The following is an 11,253-nucleotide window of genomic DNA, read 5'->3' on the forward strand; positions in this document are numbered from 1 at the left end:
GCCTATCTACTTGAAAAATCTGCTGCTGCACTATGAACATTGAGATTATTCAAAACACCAAAACGAGAAACAAGTTTTTGTGTCTTCTCTCATCTTAACGTTGTTTGCAAGTTTTCAAGTCCAAACGAAACACATCACTGTTTGACAAGCCGCAATATAATGTTGTAGTTGTTGGTACCCTGTAATGTAATGGGATAACAGCTGAGATCACACCAACAGATTTTTCTAATAAATTCCTTATCCGGAAACAAAAACAACAAGTTCCTTGAAACATCAAAATTTTACAACTATTTTCCCCCTTTCTTTACAGTTGGAAAACAAGAAAAATCACATTCCTAATCAAGCTTAACCTATCATAAAAGGATATATAGGTACAACATACAACATACATGTTTTAAATTTATAGATAATCTCATCTCCCACCAGACAATTCAATGGCATCTTGATTATAGACGGAATCTTCTCCCAATCAAATCTTCTTTGTAATCTCTCGTATTCTTGTCTCCGATTGACCTCCACGTGCTGCCATTCCTCCCACCTTTCAGCCAACCCTTCTCCTTCAAGCATTCTTACCACCTCAGACATTGGTGGACGGTCCTCTGGTGTTGCTTGCGTACAGAGTAACGCAACCTGTATCATCATTTCTACCTCTAGTAGGTTGTAATTTTTATTTAGGTTGCGATCAACAATGGCGTCTAGTCGTTTTTCCCGTTCTAATTTTTTAACCTGTAGAACACAAAATGCAGTAAAAACAGTAATCAGATAACCAACAAGTGCAAAGCAATAATGGTGCATTTCGGTTTTTGAATAATGATGACCACAAGCAACATGTACGCTACGGCAGAAGGCTAAACAAACACTGCAGTTCAGCTTTTCTTCATCAACATTATCATATAAATAACGCACACCAGCTTATTCCAATCTAAATCAAAATGTTTATGTACTATTATAGCTACACGAACTTCCTTGGCTCACTACAGCATTACTCATGTTAAGAGGGGTAATGATATACTCTTTAGGTAGAGCAACTATGACCGGTTGATTCTTGAACACAATCACTCACAAAATCACCCAAGAGTCACACAAAAGATATAAAGCATGCTAAACACAAACAAGAAACAAACCAAAAAGACAACAAATAAGGAGGCCATGATGTTAGAAAGTGATTTTACATGGTCAAGTAGCAGCACATCATCTTCCTCTTCTAATCTTGAAAAGTCAATTGCTCGTTGACCTGTAACGAGCTCCAAGAGCATAATCCCATAACCAAAAACATCAGTCCTTCCCGAAGACTTTCCAGTGGACAAATATTCTGGAGCTATGTGGCCCATCGTCCCACGAATTTCAGTTGTCACGTTGGTTTTCCGAACATCGACTAACTTTGCCAAGCCAAAATCACCAACAACAGCTTCAAAATCTTCATCTAGTAATACATTAGCTGCCTTCACATCCCGATGAATAATCTTAGGATTGCAATGCTCATGAAGATATTCTAAGCCTCGAGCTGTTCCCAGGGCCACTCGTTTTCTAGTAGGCCAGTCCAGAACAGGTTCACCAGGTTTGAGTTCTGCATCAGTATTTACTTGGTAAACCATAACTGGTAAAGATGCAAGATTTTACATATACACAACAAAATGTGGAAATCCAACCTACCCAAACACATTAAAGAAAGTATACAAAAATCATATTTAAATCTAAATCATTTAATCTCTTTTATTTATGGTTTTGATATCATGTAAAGGTTATAAAGCTCAATATTTAAAATAGCAGCAGTCAGATGGCAGTGTTAGTGATGAAACACCCATTGACACTTTTCATATCTTGTTTTATTTTGAAGTTCCTCACATAAAAGTAATTTATAAAAGTATTTTTTCTTTTGAACAGACCATACAGATAGAGTTAAACAGTCAAACCACGCTTGCATTCACAAAACAAGTGAAAACCAGCTAAAACAGGAGAAACAGATTGGTTTAGGAAATGTGTACCGCAAAACTAAAATTAGGACGTGGTTGGGTCAGAAGTCAAGTCAGGATAGAATAAATCCTAAAATGGTTGGCATATATCCTCAATTGTGTACTTTAAATATTTTCACCCAGTTATTTTCTCATAAGTTTAAAATGATAATATGACTGAAACAATATAAGAACTTATCGTGATGATACTCAACAATATGAAATCTGAATAGCCATACAACTCCAGTTACAGAAGTAAATAATACTTTCTTTTTGTAGAAATTCAAATTGAATGCCTAGCATACCAAAAAAATTTGGGGTTTTTTTGAAAAACGCCAAAAATGATTTATAAATTGTTACCTCGAAGACGATAGGCAACACTTAAGTTCTGCATAAAGGGATAAACCAAGAGGCGCTCAGTCGGGGTAGTACAAAACCCAATCAACCGTAACAGGTTCCTATGCACAGCTACACTTATCATCTCAACCTCACGCTGGAAAGCTGCATCTCCCCCAGGACTTTCATAATCAGTTAACCTTTTGACAGCAACTTTTGTGTTATCAGCAAGAACACCTTTATAAACCTTTCCAAAGCCTCCCTGTCCTAAAACATTCTTCTCACTGAAGTTGTCTGTAGCTATCTGTAATTCTCTCCATGCAAATCGTTTTAGCTGACCAAATGCAATTCGCCGATCAACTTCCCCTGATAAAAAAACAAAAATGATCAGAATATAGAATACACACACGGTATTTTATAGTTAGCATCAGAAATTTGTAATTTTTAAAAAGGGGAAATTTCACACCAACTCATTTTTAATGTAGCTACTACTCTATTTTAACAAGCATTCACAGTAAAAAGATTACAGAATAGATTCAACCAGTAAATTCTCTTCTATCATGCCATAATTTGATCATATCTCGCATTCACTTAACATGAAAGGTTTAGGGTCATAAAGATGGATGGATATATTCCAAAGTTTTAAGGACCATTTTGTTTGGGAGAAGCCTAATATGCAATAACATTGCAATCTAAATAAGAAACTCAAACCTGGAACATCTACAAAAACTTCACGCCTGTAACCCTTGTTTCTACCCTTGCACCAAAAGAACAGCAGACCACCAAGGAAAAGGATAACAACTAGCGCTGTAACAATTCCAACAACGAGGCCAGTTTTTGATTTATGTGATGAACCTGAGAAATGTAGACAAATTAGTATTCCGCTTGTAGAGAGGAGAGAGGAAGAGATAACACGCACATCAAAAGGATGGAATAAACTTTCAAATAAAGTAACCTTGGTCTGCATTATCAGATTCGCAAAGTCGATGACCACAATCCAAATTATTTCCAGTGAAACTGCAATAATGAGCACAATTAAAAGAGTAAAATGTAATGGTAAAAATTATGTTAAAAATGGCAAAGCATCTCATGCACATAAATTAAAATAATATTCTATCCGAGGACTCCGTGCACAGCGCATACCATATGGTCCCAAGAGATAAAAGGGGGAACAAAAACAGTTTCAAATTTATAGTTAACTACATAACCAAACAATAAAATTAAGCATTTTTTTATCATTAATGCTCCCATTTGCTGCACTTATAATGTGAGTTCCTTAACATGGTATTTGATCCACTTTGACCAAGTGGTACAGAGTTCAATCCTCATTACTCCTTTATTCTCATTTTAAATCAACTTGTTGCAGAAAATATTACTGCACAAAGTTTTGTCTATTCTTCAGGATCAAAAGGCCTATATATAACAAGGTATGTTAAAAGATACAAGTAACAACAGTTCTAGGTTTTCAAGAAAAAACCTAAGCTATTTTAGAGTAGCCAAAGCCAAATAATAAGAATATAAAACACTCCAACACCTTTCATTCAACAATACTAATCTAGTGTCCAATCAATTTATTTTCTGGATGTTAAAAATGTTGTAATAATCCAAACATTCTGTATTAACTGTAATAATTACAGTTATACAGCTTTGCATAGCTTTAAATAATAGTAAACTCTGTAAATTCAGTGTGTATTGAGAAAGTCTCTTGTTTCTCAATCTCCTTAAAATTGTGTGGCTTACTGTGTCTGAGTATTAGTGTGCGTGGTTTGCCTTGTTCCAACAGAAAACACGGAAGTAGCCAAGCTACAAAAACTAAATGAAGTTTGTTGAAAAAAATTTGACAAAATCTTTCAAATGCAGATAAAGAAGTGGAACCAGAAACAACCAATACAATGTTATGAAGGGAGTAAAAGAGGCTCCAGAAATAGAAGCAGCTGCAGGTAGTGAGCAAATGGGGACTGTGGAACCAGGCGTACAAATGGCAACGAGTGAGATAAACAACGGCAACTGCAAAAAGTGGAAGGAAGAGAATAGTAAATTCTGCACTGAAAGATTTCGGGTGAGGGACTGAGTGATTATAAAAGGGAAATTGCTAAATGAAAAATGTGTGGATGATGTAATTTGTCTCGTTCTCTCTCTTGACCCTTTTGGGATATTCTTTGACATTCTTTTTATTTCAGAAATTTCTGTTTCTTTTTTGTAAGGGCTGACAGCTTGTTGTTTCAGCTTTTTCTCATGTTATGAAATTCCAAAATTCCATAATACTATACATATTATTCTGCTGGTACCATTTGCTTGCTGTTTTATTGATTAATTAAGCACATTGCATTTGGTGCTCTCATGGAACCATGGCCAAAAACAAACGTCTCAGGGAGCTTGAAGAAGACAGAAAATCCTGGAACCCATGAAGAAACATGTTGAAAGTCCTACATCGACTAAAAATAAAATGATTTCATAATATATAAGTAAATACAAACCTCATCCTATGATCAAAATGTTGATCTACCAACATGCCAAATCATCCAATACTTTAACCGTGGGACTGTTATAACCCCTCCCTATCCCTAAATTTGGCCATGGATTTTATTGTTTGTCTACCCCATCTCATGGCTTCACAGTGATCATGGTTGTCATGGATTGTCTCTCTAAATAAGTGCATTTTTCCACACTTAAAGGCAGATTATTCAAGCAAGCAAGTAGTTGAGGTATTTATTAAATCCATTGTGAAGTTCCTTGGGATAAGTGGCACCATCTTAGATATGAGAACTGCCTACATTCCACAATTCAATGATCAGTCCAAAGCTCTTAATAGATTAGATGTTTGGAGATGCATCTAAGATGCTTCACAGTTGACTATCCAAAGGGCTGGAGTAAGAAGAAGTTGCGATGGACAGAATATTGATATAATACCTCCTTCCAAACCGGTATTGGCACCAAACAATTTGAAGCTATTTATGGAGAGACCCTCCCAATCTTCCTAAAATATTTGGGTGATGCCACTGAACCCCTCCACTGCAAGAAATGTTGCTACATCATGATCAAACACTGTTATGTTCTAAGCCTAATTTGATGTTAACACAAAATCTGATGAAGATTGCAGATCATTGCCCCTCTACAGCAAAGATCCACCCAGTTTTCCATGTTTCTTTATTGAAACCATACAAAGGAGAGCGTTGGCAACAATACTTGCCTCTGCAACTTCTAACCAATGAGTTTGGTCCGGTTGATAACTCTGGATTGTAATGCCATGAGCGGTACAATCCAGAGTAAGTTTGTACTGGGATCAACATATACCTCAAGTACTTGATCAATGGGTGCTCCTTGGGAAGATGTGCTCACTTTGCAACATTAGGGGAGAAATGTTATGAAGGGAGTAAAAGAGGCTCTAGAAATAGAAGCAGCTGCAGGTAGTGAGCAAGTGGGGATCAGGGGACTCAGTGGACACATAGCAAAGAGGGAGGTAAACAAGGATAACTGCAAAAGTGGAAGGAAAAGACAAAGTCAATTTTGCACTGAAAGATTTCATGTGGAGGACCAAGTAATATAAAAGGGGAATTGCAAAATGGAAAAGGTGTGCATGATGTAATTTGTCGCTTTCTCTCTCTTGGCCCTTTTGGAATGTTCTCTGACATTCTGTTTTATTTCTGAAATTTCCGTTTCTTTTCTGTTAGAGCTGACAGCTTCTTGTTTCAGCTTTTTCTCATATTATGAAATTCCAAATTTCCATAATACTATACAGATTGTTCTGCTCATAGTTTTCCCTTACTGTTTCATTGATTAATTAACCACATTACATAGAATCACTATCACTGATTGATTCGATTATGTCAGTAATTGTTAAATGAAATTCTATGTATCTGGACACTTCGAATGTATTTCATCAAGTGTTGGATGTGAACACATTGTCCTTGCAGTCAGGGTTAGAAAGACAAGTTCAATTGGCAATTTAAATGCATCATACGCTAATTTTGTGGTTTTGTCATCCATACTTGTATTTAGAAACCTCAAATAACCGCTCTGGGATTTTGCCATTCAGATTATTTGAATCTAGCATACTGCAAAAAGAGAAGTTAGAATAATCGATCAGATACTAAAGTAATGAAATATACTTTAAAAGAACCAGCAGAGTTCTAGAAACCATAATTGCACATACACATTGATCAAGATTGGAAGAGTAGCAAGTGATTCAGGAATAGTCCCACTAAGATTGTTTTGACTCAATGTTCTGGTTGCAGGGCAAATAAACAGACACTTATAAAAATTACATAAAAGAATACATAAGAAGACGCATCATATAACCAAATAACCTAGCAAAAGGAATGTCATACTTACAAGAACTGAAGCTTTTTAAGATTACCAAGGGAAGAAGGTATTTCTCCAGTTAATTTATTGTTTTCCAAATCCAACCTGCACAAGCTTGTCATGTTTCCTATCTCTTTCGGTATGCTGCCAGTGATGCCATTCCCTTGCAAAGAACTAATACATGTACAATATACATCAATTCTTAGATTTAAATTTTTCCTTTAGTTGTTGATGGTAAATATTTAAAAGAAAAAACCATTCCAATGAAAACATGTAATAAAACAAAAGCATGAACAACTTCACGCCACACCCCTCCGCAATATAGCAAGAGTAAACTTGTGAACTACTTCACTAGAGAACATCAATAACTTCTTTTAAAATAAGAAAATTAATCATAATAAAAAATATATCAAAATTATCAATACTTAGCAATAGTATGCATCAAAGTCCGTAACATTCACTGCAGATAATAACTACAGCTCATCAGATGCATAGAAAATAATTTCAATCTTATATAGCAACAAAAAATAATGGTGACGTGTGTATATATAATTTCACATTGTAATGCAAACAATTCAATAATGATAACACTAGCCAGTAAAAAGGAGGGAATATGCACACATGGTTTTTAATAGCCAAAAAACTGAAGCTATCTAACAAGTTTTCCATCATAGAAAATTGCGAGTAGAATGCCAAAATTATTTTTAGTACTACGGAGTTGACCAAGATTGTGTGGATCCTTTTGGTGATAGAAATCCTTACAGAGCTGTAGCATATTTTAGTACTCCTATTCTTGGGTTCAAGTATCCTGTGAATCCCATATATGCTAGTGATCTGCAACGAAGCAATTTTATATACAGAAAGCAAAAAATTAAAGCTACGAAAATGTGAGATATATAACTTCAACAATGAATAATGATAGTCAACATCTTCAGCAAATCAAATAATTAAAAGAAAACAACAACAGAAAATATCTTACACTTGGATGACATTGTTGTTTGAGTCACAGTAAACACGTGACCAAGTACAAGGATTCACTTGATTTTGATTCCAGTCAGTAAGCTGGTGAGCTGAAGCATTCAGTGACGCCTTCAATGCATATAGTGCATCTCCTGAAATGAACAAGAACATTACATATTGACTAGATCTTGGACCAAAAGTCCAAAACCACGGAAGTTTTGGAAAAAAAGAGGCAACCCTTCAATTCTGTTGATAAATAGTTGTTTTTATCTATTTACTCCTCATAAAAAAATTGGAAATTAAAGTTGAAAAGCTACTTTATTTACATAAAAGAAATTCAATGTATGTAAGCATATCAGTTAACTTTTACATAGCACATATGCTTTTCTTTTGGGTTGAGTACCATAAGAACAGAAGAGTATACCTTGCGTGTCAGGAAACACAAAAGAACATAAGCAACCCAATATCAATAACACAAATAAGAAGCCCATTTCTACTGGCATCATCCACTGACACAATGTCCGTCAGAATCAATTAGCATAGTAGCAACCTCCATCTCTACAAAGCAGAATCATCAAAACAATTAAGCAGTGAAAATTGAAAAACAACTGTAAATGTCATACAAAGATTAACAGTACAGAAAAAATTACTAGTGATAAAAACAGAATTATTGCAGAACAAAGTATTTACGATCAACCACGAAGTTAAGCCTGTTTTTGGAATTAGTAAGAGTACTTTTCCTAGCCATGCAAAAATGGATAACAAGAAGACCAGGAAATCTATTCCGTGTTTAATTCCAAGGGGAAAAAACATAACCTTTTGATTTCTTTCTGTTCTGTACATAAATCAGGTCTAATAGCAACTCAAATTGTGCAGACCCACAGCCAAGCTATCCAGAAAAGATCTAGAAAGAAATCACTCTAAACGTGAAAACCAATCTAGTTGTTAATTAACACTTTTAAATCACAAGTTCATCCAAAGGAGTCAAAAATACAAATATGGCTCAATTGCTAAGCACTGAAACTTCATCTACTAAGAAAATGCAGAAACACGACAGACTCCAGACACAACCAATTAAACGACCATGTAAAGTACGGAAATAATTAAAAAATCAACAAAGTCCCATTTAAAGAACCGGGCATGAAAATTCATAAAAAATAAATTAAAACACTGCACTACACCAAAAACCCACAAACAAAACCCACAACAACAAAAGACTGATGCAATGGGGACCAAACCAAACAAAATCACCCGCCAGAAAAAGAGAAGAAAAAAAAATCCAGAAAGCTCAATCAGACAGCGGAAAAATCAGTGAACAGAAGAGTAGGGAGAAAATGAAATCGAGTAGGCACAGACCAAAGCGTGCGCGCAAAGGGACAAAAGGGTTGGGCAAAAGCAGAAGAAGCAAGAAAACTTAGAAAAAGAGAGAGAATCAGAAAAAGAGAAAGTGAAAATCGGAATCAGATACCGGAGTAGCCGGTTGTAGGTGATGGACGGTGAAGTTGCACTTGGTGAGAAGAGAATAGAAGGAAAGTTTGTTAGCGAAAGGGAAAGTTGAGTAATGGCGAAGCGTTAAAAGTATGGTGAAAGAGAAAGACAAGTAACTGAAGAAAACAGAAGAGAAAATGAGAGAGTGAGATATATACATAAATACATAGCTGGCAGAATGGGCAAAACTAGCGGTGTGACACCAAATCCGGAACAGAACCTTCTATCCCTTCTTTCTTCCCTTCTTTCTCTTTGGTCAGTTTTAAGCCAAACCTTTCTAATAATTCATTTTTCCCTTTTTCCTACTTCTTCCACTACTTTACTTTACTACACTTGACTATCTGTCTCACACTCACTCTCACACACACCCAGCAAAACACAGTCTTTGTTTCTCACACACAAACATTTTTTTTATAAATATTTTAACACAATTCAAAATACATTAGTATAATAATAAATAAATAATAAATAAATAATAAATTAATATATGTTGTAAAAAAAGTATTAAAATATCTTTTTTCCAGTGGTTTAACAGGAATGAAAAAGAGAAGCAAGTTGGCATCATTATTGGTTCTCTCATTCACTGCACTTGTGTTGTGTTGTGTTGTGTCTCTTGCTGGCTCCTTTCCAGTGCTTTGAAAATGTCACCCTCTTATTTAATTCCACTTGTCTCACCCCCACATGTTCATACAAGTAAGTTACTATTATCTGCTAATTAAAAATTAATGCTTTAAGAAGATTATGATACTAGGTTCTTTTGCTGTTAAGAGATTAGTTAATGCTGTAATTGTATGGAATAAAATGAAGTCTGTGTAGAATCTAGTCAACCTGTTTATTCTTGTCTTAAAACAGACTATTCATAATCTTATCCAACTACGATTTAACTCCTAACAACAATTGTATTTAAAGAGATTATTTATAATTGTATTAGCTTATCTGTGATCATTAATGAGAGAATTATTAAATTTCCATTTTAAATTTTAATGTTTCTGAAAATTTTCGCTAAAATTAATAACGCAGAAAAGCGAGTTTATTTATAATATATATTTCGTAAAATATTTTTAAGGTTTAATGTCTTGATAGGTTCTATTTTCGTCCAAAATTTCAAATAACTCCCTTCTTTTTCAACGTCTCAATTAAGTTCTTATTTTAAGAAAATTGCATCAATTATACCCTTACCGTTAAATTGAATCTAACGGTGTTAATATATACTTGACGTGACACATTGGATTATATTTTTAATTCATGTGGCTAAATGATATGAATTTGGGTTATTTTAAAATTAAAAATTGAAAAAAAATTGGGATGCCATGTCAAGCTTGACGGCATCAACAACGGAGAGAACAGCGTCGACGGCGAGGGGCACAAGAAGCGTGAAGTACTGGCTCACGACCTTGCGGTTGAGAGAGGTGCTAGCGGACTTCACGAGAGAGTCGTGGTCTGAGAGCTCCACGGTGGGGATATCCACTACCTTTACGGCGATCTTGTGGAGGGAGTCGGAGACGACGGTGGGGTGAATGCCATGGGAGAGTTGGAGGCACTACTCGAGCAAGGCTTCGGCGATAACAACAACCGTGGTAACGTTGTCGCCTGCAGCTGAGTTCTCGACAGCGGAGTGCTACGACTTGGAGAGCTCGACGAGCATCTTGGATGTGGTCTGGACGACCTACATCTTGTTGAGGAAGGTGGAGATCATCTTGTCCATACCCTTTGGGTCTGAGACTGGTGCGCACAGTGTTGGCGACGGAGCGAGCGACCACGATGTTGGCTGGCGGAGCGGAAAGGGCTGGAATCAACGATCTGCTTGGCGATTGATGATAATAACCCACCACTTCCATTCTCAGGGAGCCCTGTTTAAAAAGACTCGACCTTTTGAACACACGATGTATTTTCTGGTTGCAAGAAAGAGACTTTTAAATGGGGTTCTTCTTTAGGGGCACAAGGGTTGGGGTTAAGCCGCCATAAGGAGGTCCCGTCGTCGTAAGATATGCTCTCATCACCACTGCCTACACTCTCGACAATGGAGGAGGTGGAGGGACCTTGTTGGACGAGTCCACTGAGAATGCTTCTTCGATGCCACCATCAACCTCGTTGTCACGCGCAACCCACAACCTTGGTGGTGGCGTTTTCTGCTTGTGTGGCTGTGCATGGACGGATGGTGGTTCTGTTGTTGATTGATGGTGGCGAGGCGCGAGAATGTAGATTGGCCGTGAGC

The 11,253-nt window shown here is 36.3% G+C and overlaps 1 protein-coding gene and 1 pseudogene across 2 annotated transcripts; both read right to left on the reverse strand.

Annotated features, from left to right (window-relative positions):
* Window positions 1-207: 207 nt before the first annotated feature.
* On the reverse strand, window positions 208-9,174 carry LOC148205531 (putative LRR receptor-like serine/threonine-protein kinase At5g10290; annotated as a pseudogene). Its single transcript, XR_015783289.1, has 12 exons — window positions 9,019-9,174; window positions 7,975-8,108; window positions 7,570-7,702; window positions 7,353-7,424; window positions 6,621-6,764; window positions 6,442-6,513; window positions 6,278-6,343; window positions 3,244-3,305; window positions 3,000-3,143; window positions 2,313-2,654; window positions 1,173-1,567; window positions 208-726 (listed from the first exon to the last, which is right to left on the reverse strand). The product of XR_015783289.1 is annotated as a putative LRR receptor-like serine/threonine-protein kinase At5g10290 (transcript).
* A 1,146-nt stretch (window positions 9,175-10,320) lies between these two features.
* Window positions 10,321-10,876, reverse strand: LOC148205532 (T-complex protein 1 subunit delta-like). Its single transcript, XM_088104758.1, has 2 exons — window positions 10,664-10,876; window positions 10,321-10,578 (listed from the first exon to the last, which is right to left on the reverse strand). The coding sequence occupies exons 1-2, from the start codon at window positions 10,874-10,876 to the stop codon at window positions 10,321-10,323; spliced, it is 471 nt and encodes a 156-aa protein (XP_087960884.1).
* Between the last annotated feature and the right edge of the window lie 377 nt (window positions 10,877-11,253).

This window comes from Vigna umbellata, chromosome 1 (assembly GCF_029865625.1).
Source record: "Vigna umbellata cultivar VRB3 chromosome 1, Vumbellata_1.0, whole genome shotgun sequence".
Lineage (NCBI taxonomy): Eukaryota > Viridiplantae > Streptophyta > Magnoliopsida > Fabales > Fabaceae > Vigna > Vigna umbellata.

Excerpts from the sequence above, each read along its gene's own strand:
- LOC148205532 (XM_088104758.1), bottom strand. The coding sequence starts at position 10,876 with ATGGAAGTGGTGGGTTATTATCATCAATCGCCAAGCAGATCGTTGATT. Across the intron at positions 10,579-10,663 it reads ATGCTCGTCGAGCTCTCCAA|TGCCTCCAACTCTCCCATGG; the intron begins GTCGTAGCACTC and ends TTGCTCGAGTAG.